This window comes from Thamnophis elegans, chromosome 2 (genome assembly GCF_009769535.1).
Source record: "Thamnophis elegans isolate rThaEle1 chromosome 2, rThaEle1.pri, whole genome shotgun sequence".
NCBI lineage: Eukaryota > Metazoa > Chordata > Lepidosauria > Squamata > Colubridae > Thamnophis > Thamnophis elegans.
Window position 1 is genome coordinate 51,470,167 of NC_045542.1, and position 23,046 is coordinate 51,493,212.

Here is a 23,046-nt window from a genome sequence, read left to right on the forward strand (position 1 = left end):
TCCTCCGCGTGGTTGCCAGTCGACACTGACTGGCAGATGGGATCCGGAGGAGGCCTAATCTATGTGATCTAATTGGTCGCGAGGAGGTAATTGGCAGGAGGCGGTCTCTCAAGTATCCAGATCCACTACCATGAAGGGCTTTATGGGTGGCAAGTAGCACCTTGAAGCGCACCCGGAGATCGACAGGTAGCCAGCGCAGCTCGCAGAGGATAGGTGTTATGTGGGTGAACCGAGGTGCACCCACAATCGCTCGCGTGACCGCATTCTGGACTAGCTGAAGTCGCCGGATGCTCTTCAAGGGCAGCCCCATGTAGAGCACGTTGCAGTATTCCAGCCTAGAGGTCACAAGGGCACGAGTGACTGTTGTGAGGGCCTCCCAGTTCAGGTAGGGTCGCAACTGGCGCACCAGGCGAAGTTGTGTTGTGAATAACTAACTCTTAATATTCAGTGCTTTGAATAATTGCTGAACAAGTGAGTAAATGAGGACTACCAGTATAATCAATTCCTTGAATTTATCTTTCAGAAAGCATATACCTGTTTTTTATCCTCTTGTCATGTCATAATTATCAAAGCGGTCACATTATCTGAGCAAATATATCTGTGAAGTTTGGTACTTTAATTGGAGGAAAGCACTTGATTTGTGAGGTGATGAGATTGCCCTGACTCTCCCTTCGGTTCTGGTAGAGTGGAACAGCTCTTTTGAATGCAGTTGCTGCTTTTATTTGATCTGAAATGGTTTTTTAGCGAAGCGTCTAATGAAATATGAACAGGAGTGGATTTAGGGCTAAGATTCACTTCACTGTCATGCTCAGGATGAACCGAAGTATCGATTCCAGAACAAATCAGCTTTACTATTCTATTATTGGCATTTTTCACTTTTTTTTTCCTGCTTAGGTCTGATTATGCAATTTGGGCAGAAAAGCTCTGATACTGTAAAAAGGAATGATTTAGGTAGCTTTTACCCTTAGAGAACTCTTATACTGTCAGGCTGTAAAAAGAAATTCAAAGAAATGTCGTAATGTTTGCTCTTTAGAAGGCAATGAACTTAAGTTTCTCTTACAATAAGTTCCCGATCTTAATATTGCATAATTTTAAAGGTCTGAACATGGATTTTATGGCATAGATCCAAGAATGCAATGAGTCAGAAAACCAATATAAAGGAGCTTGATTACATATGTATTTATTTGAACTAACTCCCAGAAGTGGTCTACTGATAATTTTAGAAAGACAAAAACTACTGTATTTTTTGGAGTATTAAGACACACCGGAGTATAAGATGCACCAAGGTTTTGAAGAGGCAATTTTTTTAAAAAAGTAGGTAGGTAGATAGCGGAATAGAGAGGGAGAGAAAGAGAGAAATACAGTAGGTAGGTAGGTAGGGAGAGAGAGAGTGTGTGTAGGTAGGTAGGTAGAGGGATATAGAGAAAGAGATAGAGAGAGAAATACAGTAGGTAGGGAGAGAGAGTAGGTAGGTAGGTAGGTAGGTAGGTAGGTAGGTAGGTAGGTAGGTAGGTAGGTAGAAGGATAGAGAGACAGAAATAGAGAGAGAGAAATACAGTAAATAGGTAGGGAGAAAGAGAGAGTAGGTAGGTAGGTAGGGAGATAAAGGTATAGAGAGGGAGAGAGAGATATATACAGTAGGTAAGTAGGGAGAGAGAGAGTAATTAGGTAGGTAGATAAAGTGATAGAGAGAAATAGAGATAGATAGAGAAATACAGTATGTAGGTAGGGAGAGAGAAAGTGTGTAGGTAGGGAGGTAGGTAGAGGGATAGAGAGAGAGAGAAATAGAGATAGAGAGAAATACAGTAGATAGGTAGGTGTTTCTGCTGGCACAGTACTTGATCAATGTAATTCTCATTGATCAATTAAAGAGCTTTCCAAAAGGGGGGGGGGAGTTTTTGCACTCTGCAAACCTCCCAAAAATGGCCCGTTTTTCATGAAAATGGGCCCGGTTTCTCGCCCCAAAAAGGCATGAATAGCCTTGGGGAGGCTTGCAGAGTGCTCTAGGGAGGTGCCCCCCCAACGAGTAAAAAACAGCCCATTTTTTGCAAAAACAGGCTCATTTTATGTCAAAAAAATTGCATGCATAGCCTTAAGGAGCCTTATAGAGTGCTGCTGAGGGGTGTGTGTGTGGGGGGGGTAAAAATGGCCCATTTCTCCTCATTTCTGCCCTCCCCAGCCCTCAGAAGCTCTCTGGAAGCCTCAATAAGGGTATGCACAGCCATTTCGGTGAAGGGGCGGGGCTTTGGGAGGCAAAATATGTTGTATTTGGTGTATAAGACGCACCCAGATTTTCAGCCTCTTTTTTGAGGAAAAAGGGTGCGTCTTATACTCCGAAAAATGTGGGAAATCTATAGTAATATATATTATGTGTCAAATTGGGTTGATTCTTAGTGACCATATAGATTGTCTTCAAAACAATCTATCCCCAACTTGATCCTTCAGGTCTCCCAATGGTGAACTCATTACAGGAAGTTAGTCCTTGATTTATTATCAGAGTCAAGCCCAAAATTTCCATTGCTAAGCAAGACAGCTGTTAAGTAAATTTTGCCCCATTTTACGACCTTTATTGCCACAGTTGTTAAGTGAATCACTACGGTTGTTAAATTAGTAACATGGCTGTAAAGTGAATCTGCTTCCCCATTGACTTTGATTTTAGAAGGTTGCAAAAGATAATCATAACTGAGGAAAGGAGCTGAGGTGGCGCAGTGGTTAAATGCAGCACTGCAGGCTACTTCAGCTGACTGCAGTTCTGCAGTTCAGCTGTTCAAATCTCACCGGCTCAGGGTTGACTCAGCCTTCCATCCTTCCGAGGTGGGTGAAATGAGGACCCGGATTGTTGTTGGGGGGCAATATGCTGACTCTGTAAACCGCTTAGAGAGGGCTGAAAGCCCTATGAAGTGGTATATAAGTCTAACTCCTATTGCTACTACTATAACCATAGGACACTGCAACAGTCATAAATACTGGCCAGTTGTCAAGTGCTTGAATTTTGATCATGTGACCATGAGGATGCTGCAGCGGTCATAAATATGAACACCAGTCATAAGTCACTTTTTCAGTGCCTTTTGTAATTTCAAATCCACTTTGCTGCTGGTTGTCCTCATCTTTTTCTATCCACCTTACCCAGCAATTAGAATTTTCTCATACAGGTTGTTGTCAGCTTACAAGCACAACTGAGCCCCAAATTTCTGTTGCTAAGTGAGACATTTGTTAAGTAAGTTTTTCCTCATTTTATGACCTTTCTTGCCACCATTGTTAAGTGAGTCACTGCAGTTGTTAAGTAATAACACCATTGCTAAGTCAAACTGGCTTTTGTTTGTTAAAAAGTTGCAAAAAGGAATCACATGACATGGGGACACTGCAGCTGTCAAGAATTAATTGCTAAGCATCTGAATTTTGATCCTGTGACCATGGGGATGCTGCAATGGTCATAAGTGTGAAAAATGGTCATGAGTCACCTTTTTCAGTGCTATTGTAACTTCAAATGGTCACTAAACAAATTGTTTGTAAGTCAAGAACTACCTGTATAATGGGTCCAAAGTAGGATAATTTGTGCCTGGTTATTTGTGTCTTGAGTAAGGTGACCAGATTTTCAGATTGGTAAAGAGGGACACCATTGACCGGGGAGGGGGGGGGCTTGATTAAAATTTTTATATTTTGTCAAAAGGTCACCCCAGGACACTGAAACCATCATAAATACGAATCTGTTGCCGAACATCAAAATTTTGATCACATGACCATGAGGATGCAGCAACGGTGGCTAAGTGTGAAAAATGGTCATCAGTCACTTTTTTCAATGCCATTGTAACTTTGGTCAGTAAATGATTTCCCTCTCCTCGAGACACCTCACTTCTTCCTTCATTCCTCTTGCTTATCTACCTTCACCTTATCCGTCTTCTGCTCTTTCCCTCTCTTCCTTCCTTTCTCCTTCCATCCTCTCTTCTTTCCTCACTCACTCCCTTCCCCCTTTTCTCTTCCTTCCTCCTTCCATTCTTTCAGCTTCCTTTCTTTTGCCTATCTACTTTCTCTTTTTGCTCTTTCCATCTCTCTCTTCCTCTTCGCTTCTGTTCCTTCCTCCTTCCATCCTTTCACCTTCCCTCCTTCCTATTTCTTCCTTCCTTCTGCCTATCGACCTTCACCTTCTCTGTCTTTCTGCTCTTTCCCTGTCTTCCCCTTTCCTCCCTTCTTTCCTTTCTAGTTCCATCTTTTCTTCTTTCCTCTCCCCCTCCCTTTTTCTTTCTTCCTTCCTTCCTCCTTCCTCTTGCCTATCAACTTCATCCTCTTTGTCTTTCTGCTCTTTCCCTCTCTTCCCCTTTTCTTCCTACCTCCTTCCCTCTTTTCTCCCTCCCTTCTTCTTTTTCTTCCTTTCTTCCATCTTCCTCCTTCTCCTTCCTCCTTCTATTCTTTCTCCTTCCTTCCATCTTTTCTCCTTCCATCTTCTCCTCCCTCCCTTCTTCTTTTCCTTCCCCCCTCCCTCCTTCCTTCCTCTCCTTCCCACTCTCTCCTTGGGAGGGATTGGGGGTGGGAGGGCAGCAGAGACCAAATAAAGTCAGAAAATCTTATTAAAACTTTCCTATTTGTTGGATCGCATTGCTGCGGACTTATAAACCAAATCAGGGGAACATTTTGCAACCGAGGATGCTGCAAGGAAAGGGGGGAGGCAGCCCTGCCCTTTCCCCAGTTTTGCAAGGAATGAGAAACGGTGCTTTAATCCGAAGCAACTGCAATCGGAACCGCATACAGGGAAAGAAAGAAAGAAAGAAAGAAAGACCCTTGTAGCACAAAACCCACCTTTGCATGGTTGTGAGAACATAGGTAAAACAAACAAAAAAAAAGCACAGCGTCCCTCCGTCCTCTGAATGGGACTCAGCGTGACTCCGATTTGAATAGAAGGACACGGAGCTGGGCGGGGAGATAAGCACCTTCATTTGCATTCTCTGCGACCATGATGCTTTGCGAGGAACAATCCCAGGGGCTCCCCGTGACTTTTTGCAGATTTTTCTGGGGGCTCAGAAATCGGAGCGAAAAGCCAGTCCTCCATCTCTTCCCTCTTCCTGGATTCACCCCAAAGTTTCTTAAATCCCCCCCGCTCTCTCTGTATCTGTTTGTCTCTCACTCTCTGTGTGGCTCTTTGCCTCTATCTCCCTCCCTCCCTCCCTCTGTCTCTCTCTCTGTCATTCTCTGTGTGTGTCTGTCTATCTCTGCCTCTCTCTGTGTCTCTCCTCCCTCCCTGTGTGTGTGTGTGTGTGTTTGTGGATCCCTGCCCCCGTGGATGGGCTCTGGACTAGCAGAGCCTCCTCTTCCTCCTTTTTAACCAGGCGATCTTCGGCTGCTGCACAATCCCAAGGGCACGCGCTGCCCGGTTTGCTGAATCCGGCGCGGCTTCAGAGAAAGAAGGCGTGCAAGAAAGCCCCCCCCCATCCCCGCTGCCTGAACGTTTGCATGAAGGAGGCTGCAGGCTCCTTTGTCCTCGACTATGCAATTTTCTTTCGTTCTCTGCTGCCCGAACGAGTGAATGAGGCAGAGGGAGAATGAAAGGAGATTGCGTCCCTTCTGTCTCCCCGTTGCTCAGAAAAGCAACTCCGGGAAGGTCCTTTGGTGGCGACAGGCGTCCTAGAACCTGCCTGCTAGCAAAGGACCTTCCCAGAGTTGCTTTTCTGAGCAACGGGGAAACAGAAGGGACAAAATACTGGCCGGCCGGGACGGGTATACAGGGCTGGGGGCAGGGCAGGCTTATTTCCGGGTCCGGTCACAAAAATCGGGACTTTTTAAGAATGCCCTGGGACGTGGGACAAATTGTGCAAAATCGTGACTGTCCTGCGAAAATCGGGACATCTGGTCACCTTAGTCTTGAGTGAGAATTCTGAGTCGACTAGTTCAGTGATCCTTTGTTTAAAGCTATCTATGGCATTTTCAGGAATTTCCTCCAGTACCAGAGGACAAATCATCTCTATTTTAGATGCCTGAAATGCAACTCTTGTACACTTTAAATAAAAGTTATGCTGCTAGTATGAATAAGGAACACATTAAAGAAAAGAAAGAAAACTCCAGCAGTATACGATTAGATGTAGTTTATTCTTTCACTCTTTGTTCCTGTATCTAATCTATGAAAAGTTAGGAAACTCCATGGGCCATGTTTGTATAAGAATGGCTGTATCTCAGCACTCCATTACATCAGAAAACAAAGGATAAGAACAAATATGTTCCTGTCACTGGCTTAAAAAGAGACATTCTGTTCAATACCAGGAGGAGGAGGAGAAGGAAGAGGAGGAGGAGGAGAAAAAAGAAGACAAGGAAGAAGATCTATGTTTTTAATGTTCACGCTGCTGTTGCTGCATTTTTCTTCTGGCAAAAATTAATAAATGCTCAAAAACAAAGAGACACAGAGCATTGTAACAGAAGCCAGTTAAGAGCGGGGCTAGACGATGGTCGACCCAATTGGGACTCCGTGACTAGACTGAGGAATTGCAAAAAGATCGGTAGGAGGAAGCGGCAAAGCACTTCCAGACTGCTATTAAAAATTCTACCTATTGTGTTTATTGTCACCAACTGGGAAGTTTTCAGCTTAACGCCTTCTGTATCCTGGAGAAGCTTAAACGAACTGTGGATTTAACTTAATTTATTTTGTCAAGCATGTATAAGATAACAGATATAAGTATGAATATGAATACAGGAAATGGCTACGAGTAAGTGGGGACAGTAGGCACGTTGGGGCGCTCATGCACGCCCCTTATTTCACTTTATGACTGCTACACTTTCTATTCCGCTTTTAAAATAAAATAAAAAAGGAAACTGCCACTTGCGGACTCGCTGAGATGACGACGACGATCTAATATTCTAATTAATAGCACCTTCCCGAGCATAACTCTTCCCCCCCCCCCCCCAACAACACCGGGATTAATAGGGTTAAATTGAGCGCCAGGGCATTTATAGCCTCCGGAGGGCGCTGCGAGGCCATTTCCTGATTTCCGCTGGGCGCTCTCGCTGCTACGTGGCTTCTCTCGCTGGTTGTTCTCAAACGTGGGAGGGGGACCTAGAGAGAGAGAGAGAGAGACAGAGAGAGAGAGACAGAGAGAGGTCCGGAAGCGGCTGGCCCGGGCGGGCGCAGCAGTGGCGCGTGAGTGAGTGGGGCGTCTCCGCGCGCGGGTCTCCTTCGGCGCAGAGGGCTCTCCCCACCCCCACCCCCCTTTGGTCTTTGGCGTTCAGAGGGGCAGGTTGCGGCGGGTGGGGGCGTCTCTCTGTCTCTCACGCCCACCGGCTCGCTTGATTTTCGGCTTGCCTGCTGCCGTTGCCGTCCTCGTCGGCTAACGCGGCGTGGCAAGGCGGGTGGGTGGGTAGCACTAACTAGCACGGGAGGAAGGGGGTATAACTCCTGCTGCTGCGGGGCCTTTTTGGAATCGCTGCCTAGAAGGGGCACCGGAGAGAGGGAGGAGGGTTGCTCTTGAGCGGCGAACAACCACCGGAGAAGTCCAAAGTCCACCCCGGGCTGGGCTAGGCTTGGCGGAGGGGGAGCGCTCGGTGCCTCTTTTCGTCCTGTTGACTCCGTGGCTCGCACGTCTTGGAGAGGGCTCTGCTCCAGTAGTCACCCCCGTTTCGATTTAACACCAACGTTAAGCTGGTCCTGCCTTGTGGGTTTAGTCAATCTCGGAAACCTTTGCTAAACTGTTCCGGTTAGCCCCAGCTAAGGATTGCAAAGCCACAAAACCAGTGAAAACCGAACCTGGAATTAAGGAGAAACTTCCTAACAGTGAGAACAATGAATCAACTTCACTCCAGAAATCCTGAATGCTCCAACACTGGAAGAAGAGATTGGACAACCATTTATTTGAAGTGGTATTAAGGTTTCCTGCCTGAGCAGGGGGTTGGACTAGAAGACCTCCAAGGTCCCTTCCAACTCTGTTACTCTGTTAATTTCAAAAATATCTGATTCACACTTCGTATGATTTCACACTGTTTCCTTCCTTATACTGGCTTGACAGAGATTTCAGCAGCTGCAGAGTTCCCCACTGGCAATTATCACTAGGGAGGAAAAAAAACAACGCCTGTTTGTATCACCTGATGAAAAGCAGTGGGCTCCTGCTCTTAAAAAAAAAGGATTTAAACTTTATCTGCAAGTAACAAACGTTCATTTTACAGTTCTTTTCAGTATTCCAACATGAACTGTGAAAAATTGGAAGGGATGTCATATCAAATAGTTCTGGTGGATTTAATTCCACAAGGTTAGGAAGCTGGGTTTGCTTCCACCCCAGGGCTGTCTCTGGGATACAGTGAAAGATGCCCTCGATTTAAGCTTGACTTCTTTTTTCTGCTCAAGTGATCACTCGCTTTTGAGAAAAGGGCACTAGATGCCTATCTGTTCACTGTATATTTCTAGCCCCATTACAGACTCTTGGTGCTGACTTTAATGCCCTGAACAGCTTGGAGCTGGAATGTCTGGCTGAAGGAATATTTACACCCACTCTTTTTTTAGAGAATGAAGTTAGGTGGATTGTTCTAAGTGACAGAGCTTTCTCAGTGTGATGTCCCATAGATTCTGGAGAGTCACCTACCAGCTTCCCACATAAGTAAAAATGTTATTTTCCCCCTAGAACTTAGAATTAATTTCTAAATAGAATTGAAATCTCTCTTTATTTCTGGAATATATATATATATATATATATATATATATATATATATATATATATATATATATATATATACATACATACATACATACATACATACATACATACATACATACATACGGTACATACCACCTTCTTGGAATAGAGCTTTGCCTCTGGTGACTTTCAGTTTTTTTAAAAGAACAGTAAAAAAGTTATTTGGCACAGCCTGTTTCTAGGGTGCATTTCAACTTTGTAGCTCTGACATTCCCTAGTAGCTACACTTTCAGGTTTTAACCAGGACTGACCTAGCTTAGCTTCTGAGCCAATACAAAGCAGCTATAATTGCTAATGGTTGCTATATTCTATAGGGTTTGCTTTTTAATATAACCAGCAGAGATAGTGTTTATTATTAACATAAATTAAAGATACAACAATATTTCAGTAAAGTAATCAGCTAATCATACCGGTATTTATCTACAGCATTAATATGTGAAATCTGAATCTTTCTATTTTCTTAGGAACATAAGTATATTTATCAGATTAGCAGGACAATTTTTCTTCATTGGAAATTATGGCAAAATCTGGAGGAAAAGGAATTAATTTGAAGGACAAACTGGATGGCAATGAATTGGATTTAAGTTTATGTGATCTGAATGAAGTTCCAGTTAAGGAGCTGGTAGGTATCTGTTTTTATGGCCTGTAGAAATAACAGGTCTATAACATAATTGTGACATAATTATGAAACACAGTAAAAAAGTCCCTTTGGATTTTACTCTGTTTGTCATTGCTGATTAGGGAGCAGTACTCATCTCCATTTCAAGGGCCGTTGAATCTAAAGACATCTGAAGACATTTCTGTGGACATATGGCCAGCATGACATCACAGAGTATTGTTACATTCCCACCAAAGCATACCTATTTATCTACTCACATTTTCATGCTTTCTAATTGCTGGGTTGGCAGGATCTGGGGTGAGGATGGGAGCTCACCCCATTGTGCAATGCTCGGCTCTCGAACATGGGATGTTGGCTTTCCAGCCAACAAGCTTCAACATCTGAACTGCTATGCCATTGCACCACTGAAATACTGTGTAGATTTAATTAAATTGTAGGCTTTCCATTTATTCTTGATATTAGCCATACTTAACAGCAGGGGATCACAAATAAAACGCAACGATACCTGAAGAAGAAATTTTCCCACAATCCATATACATTTTTCTTCAAGAAACATTCAAAGCCCTATTGCTGTTTTGCTTTCTTGAGTCAGCAGCCCAGCATCATGACGTGCTTACTGGCTGTTGTCAAAAGATGTACATGATGGAAACTGGTCAAGAGATTTCAGATTTCCCCTGAAATCCCCATTGTGCATTTTTTGTATGTGGATTGTGGGAAAGTTTCTTCTTGTTCAAGTATTGTTGCCTTTTATTTTGTAGAAACTTCTAGATTGTCAAACTTCAGAAAAGTTTAATTTTTTTCAAAGCTTCATATCTTTCAGCTGGTTATGAAACTCCAGATAATACAAACAGAAATCCATAAACTCTGTGGCTTTCCCATCTTGTAAAATTTTGTGATCACTAAAGCTCTGCTCAAGTTCATAGGAGTAGGCGGGGTGAATTAAGCTTCCTATCCCCTCAGTGGTTTATCTTGAAATTCCTGTTTCCTTCCATGGGAAACAGCAGTCTTTAAACAGGCTGGAGGTGGGATAATGGAAAAGAGCGTATGAAATCACAGTAGGTAAAAAGAGAATATTTGATCAGGTAGAATATGTAAGAATGATAGTATATACAAGCATTTCCAGTTACGTGAACAACATCTGATTTCCATTGCCTCATAGCTCAGTTTAAAAAACAGACAAACCCAAAGCCTCATTTCTAACTCATTGACAAATCTCATGGGATTTTAATGATGTAATTGAATTCCAAATTAAGATAGATATCAGGCCACAACTATAATATAGGTAGTCCTTACTTATCATAATTGATCCTAGAATTTTGATGCTCAGTCATTAGTATATTAGTGTAGCCTTTATTATGATTGTACATCATGTATACAACAAAATTGGTTTTAGCCTCACGTGCAATCCATGACAACAAATACAAACAACATAAATAGTATAAGGAATAATCCCTATGCAAGTAATTGGGAAAAAGAAAGAAAAAGAAAAACTAGTCATACATTTCCACATGTGCGTGGAGTGATTGTGATTATGTTTAAGACTCTTACAGCCCAAGGATAGAAACTATTTTAAACCTATTTGTTCGGCTGGCTATACTTTGATGTCGTCTGCCAGATGATAGAAGTGTGAAGAGTCACTGACCAGGGTGTGAATCATCTCTGAGTATCTTCCTTACTCTGTTAAAGCAGCGAGACCTGGTGATGTCATCCAGTGGTATTAGAGGGCAACCAATGGTTTCTTGTGCCAAATTGATCACTCTATAGTGCATTTCTGTCCGCAGCAGTTAAACCAGCATACCATACTGTAATGCATATGTGTACCATATTCTAATCATTAAGTGGTCACCATGTGATCTGACTCAATTTTGCAACTGTTTTTATGATGGTTGTAAAGCAAGTTACCACAGTCATTAAGCAAGTATGTGTAAATCAATTCTCCTGAATGGGCATTTTCTGCAACACCAGAAACTGACAAAAATGTTGAAAATGGGTGATGTGATGTGGGATGCGGCAATGGTTGTAATGCAAGCTGCTTGCCAAGTACCCAAAATGTGATGTGATGGTGGTAGTATGGCAGTTGTAACTTTGAGAACAGAGGGTAGTATTGTTGGATAGTGGTTAAGTGAGAACCACCTGTATGGTAAATGAATATTTTTGGGATGTTGCTATCTAATGAAAATGAAAGCTTGTCCATATTATAGAAAATATTCAATTCTGAAGGTTTCTGGTATTGCAATGTAATATTAAGGTTACAGTGATTTATTGTCAGTTAATAAATGTACAATATAATTTTTAATTCTAATTCTTCGGCTCTTTTTCAGACAGGACTTCCAAAGGCAACAGTTTTGGATTTGTCCTGTAATAATCTTGCTACTTTACCGGTGAGTTTTAACCTTATATCTTGGAGGAACTTTTCATTATTGCTGTTACACACAGTCTTCTGTGGTAAAAGGAAAGGAGCTTTAGCTGTTATTTTCTGAGATAAGGCCATTGATTATTGGAAGCAAGAGTTACTGAAAAGAAGAGTGTAAACAATTTATAGATTAAGTGTCTAAGCCATAAATTGTGGTTATAAATCACAGTAGCTGGATACATGCAATACACTAAGCAAATCAAACATGTTTATGTCCCTTAAAAATGTGGTGCAAACCCATATATCAAATAAGTGGAAGGACGTACAGTTAATAGTTTTTTAATGTACACGTTTTCATTTCACAATGAAGAGGCAGGAAACCCTACACCACGATAAGAAAGTTTATGTTCCCATTTTATAAACAGCTTAAGAGAGAAACTGGAAAGTGTTTGAACCTCCATTCTTAGATATCACTTCTCAGTTTTCTAACAGGTCAGTCCTCTGTATTGTTGCTCAGAAATAATTTAATTAGGCTTATTCCTAGAAATTGCATGGTTTTGTGTTTTGTGTTTGGGTTCCAGTCAGAGTTCTGCAGCTTGACCCATCTGGTAAAATTGGATTTAAGCAAAAATCGGCTTCAGAATCTACCATCAGACTTTGGGCGCTTGATCAACTTGCAACACTTGGATCTGTTGAACAATCGATTGACTACTTTGCCTGTTAGTTTTGCCCAACTCAAGGTAATTCTATTCTTTTAGAACTCTTAGATTGGGTTTAGCCTAAGATATATTGGAGATTTTTCTATCATTGTTCAGAAATAAGGGTGCATTTAGTGTATCTGTTCTTACTGTTCCTTCTCTGAAACATTGAGGGCAGCACTAATTAGAATAGCAATAGCACTTAGATTTATATGCTGCTTCATAGCCCTCTCTAAGCGGTTTATATATTGTCCCCAACAATTTGGATCTTCATTTTACCCACCTCAGAAGGAATGGAAGGCTGAGTCAATCTTGAGACTGGTGAGATTCAAATGCCCAAACTGCAGTCAGCTGGCAGTCAGCAGAAGTAGCCTGCAGTACTGCATTCTAACCACTGCGCCACCGCGGCTCAGAATGCTTCCAAAGAGTAAAACTGAAAATCATGATCCTGATCTGGGCCTAGTTTTCTATGCATTTCCTTTTTAGAACCTGAAATGGCTTGATCTGAAAGACAACCCTTTGGATCCAACACTTGCGAAGGTAGCTGGAGATTGCTTGGATGAAAAACAGTGTAAACTGGCAGCTGTCAGAGTAAGTTAATTCACTTTTTTTAAATGCAATATTCTTTCACCTTTGAGAGAGTTTCTTAATATTCTGGGTTATTTTCTCATTTTTTAAAAATATACTCTGAGGTACAAAAATGTCCAAATTCAAAGATAAAAAAATGAACTGTAAAACCTTTTTAAAAAAACAAATACTACAGGTGGTTTTTTCTAGGGCCTTTTTTGGGGGGGCATATTATGAGCTGTCAGACAATACTTCCAGTGAGGATGTGGTGAACTAATATTGTTCCTGAAGGACAGGGACAACATTATGATGGAGATCAATAGCCAGAAGTTGAACCCTGGCTGGCTGGCAGAAAAGAGCTAGTGAGATCACCCAAATGCTCCTCAAGAGTAGATCATAGGAACTGGTTTTGGGAGTCAGCTTTGGGAGTCAGAATTGAGTGATTGAGAGTCAAGGGGTTTGCAACTAAGCTCATAGTTGTAACATAGCCTCTATGGATATAAAGCTTGACTGAACTACATTTCCTAATCACGTTTGGAATTAGTTTTTTTTTTTAACTGCTCTTCAAATATTAAAAATTTTTAGAATGGCAAGTTTTATGGTGTTCACTGGGTGAGTTTCCTTCAAATTTTCAAGCTATTGAAAAGAAGCTCCTGCGAGAGGATGCAGCCAAAATACATAGAACAATGTAACTAACAGCAGACACAGTTCTAAGCAGTCTATAATGTATGGCTAGAGATAGCAGTGAGACACAACTTATAACTCAATCATGGGCAGAAACACCATTATGGTAGAATAAGTAACCTTTGGGGAATCAATTGAGCCTGTCCTGGTTGAGAACAAGAATAAGAGGGTTCCTTGTTATCAGTATCTGGAAGGGAGAAGAGCAGGCATAGGAAAAGAGCCCTGGCTTCTTTTCTCCCCAGGGTTATTATAATAAACACTTCTGCTTCTTCCCATGACCTTACAAGATGGCAACCATACTCAAGAAAGACTTTGAGGCAGATAAATTCCGTAAGAAGTGTTCCTCAAATTAACTCCACCACCTTCTTGGTAGGTGGGTGAGCATCTGCCATCATTTTGCCATACTTGAGATAGTACTAGCAAAGACACATGGCTTCTGAAGACTATCCAACTGCACTGAAATTCAGAGACGATTCTTGTTTTCCCTAGTTTTAGAGATTGGGGAAAAACAACAAAGGATGAGATGCTATATACCCGTAGTCCCCAACATTTTTGGCACCCGGGAGTGGTTGGTCGTGGTTTTGCTTGCTCACCACTCACCTCAGCTGTGCAGCCTGGTTTCTAAAAGACCATGGACTGGTACCAGTCCATGGCTCGGGGGTTGGGGACCCTTGCTATGTACCATCTGTGAGAAGCCAGCTTGTCAACCTGGGAAAGGAATTCCAGTATATTCTCAATTGTATTTAGGTTATCAAAGGAGGTCTTTAAGAGCAATTCGAAGCCTCAAGCTGCTGAACTGATTGATTAGATGGCAGATTTTTAGGATGAAGAGCTTAAGATCCAAAGCTGAGGTTATCATTCCAGACAATTAACCAGCCTCTATATGCTAAGCAGAATTTGCATGCTCCCATTAAGCAGGCTCGCTTGTTGTTCCTCATATTTGCATATGGGAAGGATCAATTCCACAAGTCGGGGCCTTTTCCCCTTCACTTTGTTTTGGCATCCAGGTGATGATGTGGATAGGACACTTGAGAATTCAGTTCATCCATATTTACAACTGTCTAGACACCTGCTCAACAGTTTTGCCCTCAAGGGAAAGGACAGTGACAACTTCAGTTCCTCAGAAAACGTGGCTTAGCAGGGAACAACAGATTCTTTCTGCACAGATATTGCAGCTGATAGCAGTTTTCTATGTCTGCCTCCAGAGCAATCATTCCATCTGCAGAGAACATTAAGAGGGATGATGGACTTTGGGAAGTAACCCCTTGTGGCATTTAGAAAAAGTACACAGAATGATCCTAGCAAACATTTATGCAATGTTATGGACATCCTTTCATTCAAGTTCATAAACTCAACAGTTCCTGCTATCATTCCAGCCTTAATCCAGGGCCTGACAGTTGCATGCACAGTAGCCGGATCCCTACAGGGATTGCTGGGGTTGGCACCGTGGCCAGAGGGATACACTTAAAGAATCAAACAAGAACAGCTAATGACAAATACTGGTCAAATGGGTTGAGCTTACTCCAGTTCTCTCAATCCAGGGCTGTTGTGTCCAAGGTACACTTAATATACATTGATTTTTAAGGTGACCAATTTAATCCGTTTTGAAGCAAAGATGTTTTCCATAGCATATACTTGAATTAATATTCTAGATCAAGGCCTGCAGGCTGGATGTGGCCTGTGGGTTGCTTAAATCTGGCCTGCAAATAGCAAAGGACTGGCCTGCAGTGCCTCTGCTAGCAAAAACAGAGCATGGTGCCCCCTGTGAGTGACCCTCTACACCCCAGTTTTGGCCTGGACAGACTCCTGCAGCACCCTGCCAGCCAAAACAGGGCATGGGGGGGTCCACGGAGGAGAACTACAATGCTGATCTGGCCCTGAAAGAAAATCCAGTTTGACACCCCTGTTCTAGATGTTCTCTAATACAGTTTTATATTATAATAATTCATGTGTTGTGGCTTTGATTCAGATGCTTAAGTAATGCTTCAGAGATGGAAGATATAGTACGTGTTCATTGGCAGGAAGTGCTTAAGACCTAATCGTATCACTTTCTTTTTATTTTCCTTGGCATTCAAAAACAAACATCGAGATATTTGTGCAAATTATTTGCTGAAAGTTTGTGTACATGACAATAATTTAATATTAAATGCTCATGGATCAAATGAATTTTTTTCACTTTTCAGTTAGAATTGAATTCTCACCAAGGTTGAGGGCTTTGTTCCTATCCCCTTCCTTTTTGTAATATATGACTTTGTTCACTTGCTTCATTAATTGGAAATTATTTGCTCTGTGGGCATTACTCCATGTGTTTGTTCTTTATGAATGGTACATTGTACTCTGCACTGTATATCTAGCTGTATGTGGGAGTGTCCACTAATGTATTATGCCTTTGGGTGGAGAAATGAGGAGTTGGATTAAATGACATTCGGCTTCTCAAGTCCTCTTGGTCTAAGAAATACTTTTGGGACTAGCCAAATTAACTTCCTCTTTTGTAAACATCTTTCCTAAGATCAGTTTCTATGTGCGTAAAGAAAAGGATGCTGTCTTTTCCTCCTAGTTCTGTAAATGTAAAACCTAATTCACGTGTATCTCCTAATTTATCTGTAAAATCTAATATATGTGTATCTCAAAGGTACTGCAGCATATGAGAGTCCTCCAGTCTGAATTAGATTGTGAGAGGCAACGAAAGTTACAGAAAGAACAAGGTAAATTTAACAATTCTATTTCATTTTGTGATGTGGGCTTTCTTTGGGGAATGACACAACTCATATACACAGGATAGGTTTTTAACTCAAATGGGGCTCATTACCAGTCAAGCAAGCATTTTGTCACCAAATTAAGTTAACACCAGGCTCTTTGATCTATATTTGTTTTCTGTGTTATAGATCATTATTTCCTATTCATTCTGACTTACACTACATTCTTATTTTCTAGTATGCTTATATATGTACTCTAAATTAGATCTATCTTCCTCACTTCCCTTAACAAATTAACTCGTTGACTTGCTTGTAAATGTGGATCGAGTGTGGGGGTTTTCGTGTTTGTCGGGGTGGGGTGGGGTTGGGCTTTCCATGCCAGGTGGGAGAGAAAATGTTATTCAAGATGCATTGATTGCATTTGGGAAGTGGAGATTTTTTTACATCAGTATATAGAATGGAGATTATCCAGGATCAATGCCCTGTTTGAGAGAACAGTTTCCTTCCCATCCCACACTTAACAATTTTATCAAGTAAGTGTTCACATGTGGAGTCTCGTAATTCACCCTGTGATGAATCATCTGAAAACCGGTATCAGAGATCAGTTCCTTGGCACGATATAAATTAAATGATGCGCCTGAAGGAACTGTCTAAAGGATGTGATATACATTTCTTCTTTTTGTGCTGCTTTCCGGTTCCGGTATTGCAGCTTTAATTTAAGCCATTATTATGTAATTGGTGAGAAGAACATGAATTGGGAAGTCAGGTTATGTTATCCTTGAGGTCATTCTGCCTTTATAGTTGGACTAATTGGTAGAAAAATGGAGTACACATGATAGGCAGTAGATATTTGTTGAAATCCAACGTGACTGCTACTCTATATAAAGGACTATATTCAATTGCTAATAGATACACACACAGAAAAAAGTGGGAGGTTGTTGGTGCAATCTTGCTGGAGTACAAAGGGCAGCTACATCCTCCAAGATACAGTGCTTTTTTCCAAGCTGATACAGAGACATGCGCACACTCACAAAGCTAAGGTTGTGGATATAGTTTGTTTTATAGAATAGAATAGTCTTTTGTTGTCTACAGTACTTTCCCCCCCAAGCTGAACTTTCTCGTAGTTTGCCTGAAAGATATTTGACTGTGACAAAATATTAGCATGTTTCAATTGTAAATCCTTTTTGATCTAAACATTTTATATGACTGGGAAGAACCTCAGTCTGCCACGAACAGGACATTTTTCACAGTGTGTAGTCAAAGCGTTATTGGCAGCATATTATTTTTGTGCCAGCTTCTCTCTTTTTCTCTCCCTCTCCCTCCCTCTCCAACTGCCCTTCAGTAAGCTACTGACTATTTCACCAAGTCTTGTCAGAGAGGGCACTCAAATGACTTTCACAGGCACCATCCAGATCATTCTGGTGCTTAAGAATGAAATCTGTTATCAAGTTCTTGAATAAAATTAATTTTCTTACACAATCCCTCACTTCCTCCCACTTCTTTAGTAGGTAATGATTAGTCATAAGAGAGATTAACATTCTTAAGCAATTCTTAAACAATTCAAGCTGAGATTAAAATAGCTTTCTGTTCCAAAGCAAAATTTGGTACATGGGCTTTTGTTTAAAAAAAGAAAAGAAATAATAACTACTTTTGGTTATTAATGCTATTTTTATAGGCTTTTTTGTTGAATTAGCAGCCTTTTACTTCTTAGGTTTTTCAGGGGGGCGGGGCGGGGAATGCATCTGAATCTCCTTTTGATTGTGCTTGTTAAGTCATTCCTAAATAGGGAACTTACATATTTTTAAAGTACAGAAATGGAACTCCTTGACATAATGAATGTACCAAATTGTTCCAAATGGGAACTCTGTGCCTACCCATTAATACAGATGAAGAACTATTTCAAATGGCTCATGTATTGCCTTATATGTCCTTTCTATTCCAGAGGAGATTTGAGGGTCTCTCTTCATGGTTGCCCCCAATATATTTATTCACTTTCCAGTCACCATTCTGAATTGTCAAATTTCTGTCTTCTATTTAAATGCTGTTGCTTTTGCAAAAGATTAACAATGGGAGCAGAAGGCTTCTCCTTGGCAAACTGTACCATTTTTGTCTTTTCACCAAGTCAAAATTATATCTCAAAATCCAGCCATTTTGCTATTGAGTTTCAGTGGTATGAATTGTGGGGGTTTGAAAGCTGTAAATGCCACGCTGCAAGTAGTACATCCTCAAGACAGAGGAGCAAGGAGCAGCTAGCCAAATGAGGCTTTAGTGGCTTATGGAGAGATAAAATACAGCTTCACTGAGTGATAACATTTTTGCTGTAGAAAATTGACCCAGCCATTTCAGCATATTTAAAATGTTTTAAGTGTTTATTATTGATAGTATGCCGTACAGGTAGTTCTCGACTTACAATAGTTCATTTAGAGACAGTTCAAAGTTATAACGGCACTGAAAAAAAGTGACTTATGACTGTTTTTCACAGCAGCATCCCCATAGTCACGTAATATACATTTGGATGCTTGGCAATTGGTTCATACTTACGACGGTTGCAGTGTCCCACATTTATGTGATCTCCTTTTGTGAGCTTCTGACAAGAGGTCAGTGGGAAACCAGATTCACTTAACAACCGTGTTACTAATTTAACGACTGCAGTAATTCACTTAACAAAGGTGGCAAGAAAAGTTGTAAAATGGGACAAAGCTCACTTAACAAATTTCTCAATTGTGGTCATAAGTTGAGATCTATCTATATATTACAAAACAGCTATGTATTGAAGAGTTGATTTGTGTTCTGACCTAGTCTTCCTGATACAGTAAAAAGCACACGCTTAATCCCCAAAACCCTCTTTTTATTTCAAAGGCTGTGAATTGCATTCATTCACAGCCCGTAATGAGTCCCAAATAAAATACAATAGCAGAATTGGAAGGATTTCTTTTAGGAGCTGTTATTTTTCTTCCTCATTGGTATTGTGCTAGATTGGGTTTTTGTAATCTCATTTTTCAAAATTTCCCAAGCTTCTTGGGTTGTTTTCCCCTTGAGGATTCTCATCCATGGAATTCTTCCCAAGCTCTCTCTAAGTTTATTGAAATTAGCTCTTTTAAAGTCCAAGACTCTAGTTTGACTTTGTTCTACTACTTGTGTTTGCATAATGTTGAATTCCAATATTGCTTGGTCACTTGCCCCCAGGGTTCCTGTTGCTTCAACATCTTCTATCAATTCCTCTCTGTTAGTGAGAATTAAGTCCAATATGGCTGATCCCCTTGTTCCATTCTCTACTTTTTGGGAAACAAAGTTGTGTGCTAGGTTTGTTAGGAACCTGTTGGATCTTCCACTTGGTGCAGAGTTTATTTCCCAGTTGATGTCAGGGTAGTTAAAATCCCCCATTACTATTATGGTGTGCTTCCTACATACCTTAGTTAGCTGACTAGCAAAAAGTTCATCCACTTCCTCTGCTTGGTTGGGTGGCCTGTAATTTAGACCTATGGCAATGTCATTTCCCCCCAACCTTTAATATTGACCCAAATGCATTCAAGATAGTTCTCATCATTGTTGTGCTCTATTTCTGTAGAGATGTAGTTATTTCTTAAATATAGTGCAACTCCACCTCCTCTTTTATTTGGTCTATTTCTTTTAAATAATTTAAATCCTTCTAGCTGTATGTTCCATTTGTGGGTTTCATCCCACCAAGTTTCTGTAATGGCGACAATATCGTATCTGCCTTCATTTACTTGAATTTCTAATTCACCCTGTTTATTCCTCATACTCTGTGCTTTGGTGTATAGACATTTGAGTCCATTTTGATTGATGCTGTGTTTACTGTCTACATAACCTGTGTTATGTCTGACTGCCCCAATTTTCTTGCCACTTGTATGATTCATGCACATAGTATGGCACTCACTATTAAATGCTTGGTTTTGCTTGGCAGCAGGACTGATAATCTTACTCACAAACATCTATATTACATGCACTGATAACCCTATGAATTTTAGATTGCTGGGGACAGAAATGTTCTATATCAATTAATTCTGTCCCGCTGTTCAGTTTAAATGTTTATCCAGAAAATCTGTGAATTTAATGCCAAGTAACTCAGTCTCTTTCTTGGATGGGTGCAAACCATCTCTTTTGTACAGTTTTTAATTGGACCAGCTGCAGACATTATGACTAATAAAACCAAAGCCTTCCCTTTTACACCACTCCTTTAGCCACATATTAAACTCTGCTACACGCTGGCCCTTCCCTTTTTGTTCCTTATATACTGTTAAAACCTCTGAAAAGATAAGCCTACAACCTATACTACTGTTCATACCCCAAGCTCTGGAAATCATTCTTCACAGAAAGTACATCTTTTTGGGTCAGATCATTTGTGCCAAGGTGTATAATAGCATCATCACAGTCCTTACTTGCATTCTTGACTAGTAATCGTAAGGAGTTCTACAGTAGGCTGCAAAAGTCCTTCAGGATAAGGCTGATAAAACCCACTTTTATCTTCCTTGACGCACTGCCACACTGCCAAAGACTTAATTGGCAATTAGCTTGGCAAGGCCACACGGAGTAAAGAATCAAAACGGAGCTTCAGAAGATAAACTGACCAGCATGGACCAAGTTGCTTCCTTGCAAAGGCTCATGTGCCTTTGCTCCTCCTTTATGTCCTATGGGAGGGGCCAATCAGTTCCAAACCTTACTTCCGAGTCGCCCCTTCTGTTTTAACTGTTCTTGCCTTCTGGACGCTCTGCCCATGCACACACTGGGAACAGGGAGAGCCTGTTACTCTGCCTCGCTGCTGTCCAACTCTGGAGGCTCAGGAGGCAGCACATAACTCCCAGATGGCCCTGGCCCCCTCTCTGCCTCCGACGCAGAGCCTTCATCCAAGCCTTCACCAGACTCCAGGACTGGCCCAGGTTCCTCCCCAACCTCCTCACTGTCTGACTCTGCTGCCAGCTCTGCAGGCCGCTGGCGGACCACAACAATTTGGCTGTTTATGATTGGTGAAGAGAAGCCATCACTGCTAGTCTGTGTTCTCAATACCTCCTATGTTACAGCATAAAAATTGATACACTGGCCTTGCAGGCCATCTTGGTTGTGCTGGATACAAATTCAAGAGAGCCTGTTTGGTAAATGCAACTTTCTTATTTGAGATAAATCCGCAAAGCCTGTTTCTCCTGATTGGATAGAGCAGTGTGAAGGTGCAGTCTTCTAAAAGAAATATTTTGGGTTTATGCTTGTGTGCAGAGCTAGAGAAGAAGCGTGAAGCAGAGCGGCAAGTGAGAGAGGCTCAAGAGAAGGAACTACGTAAGCGGGAGAAGGCTGAAGAGAAAGAACGTCGGAGAAGAGAATATGATGCTCTTAGAATTGCAAAGCAGAAAATGACAACACAACAAAGAAGAGAAAAGGGTGAAAATCAAAGTAAGAAAATAATATTCTTATCTAAAGAAAGATAAGAATTATCTGAAATAGGGAAGAAATTATCATGACTAAGTTTGGTAAATATGCCGTCACAGAAAGACCAACAAGGACACAGCACATATATAGTCTACAGACAGCCTGAAACCCATAGGGGGGATAATCCAAAAATGGCAAAAAAAAGTGAGCAAGCCACATATCTATTGAGATGTTTTATTTGCCCAGTCTCTTTCTGTTGCCAGCTTTCAGAACTGAGTAGAAGATTGTGGTTATATAATTTAGCCATATTAGTAGCCTTTTATTTTTTTATATCAGCAAGGCTAATATATTAGCCATTAGGAAAAAAATACCAATTAATCAAATATCAAAGCACTCATTCTCTGGGGAGCAGAAGTCTTAAAAGTACGGAAAGATCTTGGCTGGATAGGAAGGTTCGCTGAACTATTTGGGTTGAGTTTAACAACCCTCATATGTTTGCCTTGATAGGATCAGTTAAACATGGAAGAGTCCAATTAATTTACTTGTTCTGCTTTGTATTCCTTAAATAGCAGAGATGATTTCACACTGGATGTACTTTGAATTTATGGAGTTAGGTCTGAGGCAAAATTGATTTTGCTGCTTAGCATGGAATTGATTATTTTTATTTGGCGATCAGTTTAATAACAACTTTTTTGTTCCCATTGTTTTTTTTACAGAACCCTCTGTTTCCCATCCGTCTCATCCACTGAAAAAGGAACGCTCTTGGTCTAGAATTTTGCTGAAGATGTTTCTGCTTCTCCTGTTAGGTGCCTTGAGCACTCTGGCTGTTTGTAGGGTTACAGAGCTACAGCACCAGCCACTGTGTGTCAGTGTGAATATGCTGTATGAAGATGCATTAACCTTTTTACCAAGTCGTGAAATCTTTCAAAATATACTGCAGCCAAACTCACAGCAATAATGCTGTCTGGGCTCTGAAGGACACTTGCCTCCTGCTCCCCCCCCCCCACCCCCATATTAACATAGCCAGAATTCCTATGGAATTATAAACTCTGGTGAAAATCACTTTCAGTTGTTTAGCAATGGCGGCTTTAAACAGAGCAGATGTTGGCCCAGATCTTCTTTACTGTATCTTTTTGATAAATAACGTATTCTTTTTCCAGAGTGGAGCCTTTTTTAGGCTGCAAACCATAGACTTCTGGTCTGTAGAAAAAAACTGCTTATCAAGTGAAGCTAGCTTGTCATTATAAAAAGCTTTACTACGCAACAGCCTTTGCATATTACCATTCTAGCAAAGATGCTCATTCTGGAAACCTTTATACCAGATGGCTAAATCATCCATACAGTTGAGAGCTAAGTTTATTGTTACATAAAAACTCCTTCAAATCCA

General features: G+C 41.1%; 1 protein-coding gene across 3 annotated transcripts; it reads left to right on the top strand.

Moving 5' to 3' along the window:
- Window positions 1-7,003: 7,003 nt before the first annotated feature.
- Window positions 7,004-23,046, top strand: LRRC59 (leucine rich repeat containing 59). Of its 3 annotated transcripts, none has more exons than XM_032210476.1 (8): window positions 7,004-7,124; window positions 9,128-9,285; window positions 11,604-11,663; window positions 12,217-12,375; window positions 12,820-12,924; window positions 16,217-16,289; window positions 21,510-21,683; window positions 22,376-23,046. In XM_032210476.1, exons 2-8 carry the CDS (start codon window positions 9,181-9,183, stop codon window positions 22,615-22,617), a joined length of 918 nt encoding a protein of 305 aa, XP_032066367.1. In that variant the 5' UTR covers window positions 7,004-7,124; window positions 9,128-9,180; the 3' UTR covers window positions 22,618-23,046. The 3 variants fall into 3 exon arrangements, with proteins under 3 accessions (XP_032066367.1, XP_032066366.1, XP_032066368.1); XM_032210475.1 differs by having other exon boundaries at window positions 7,004-7,120; XM_032210477.1 differs by lacking the exon at window positions 7,004-7,124 and adding an exon at window positions 7,137-7,750.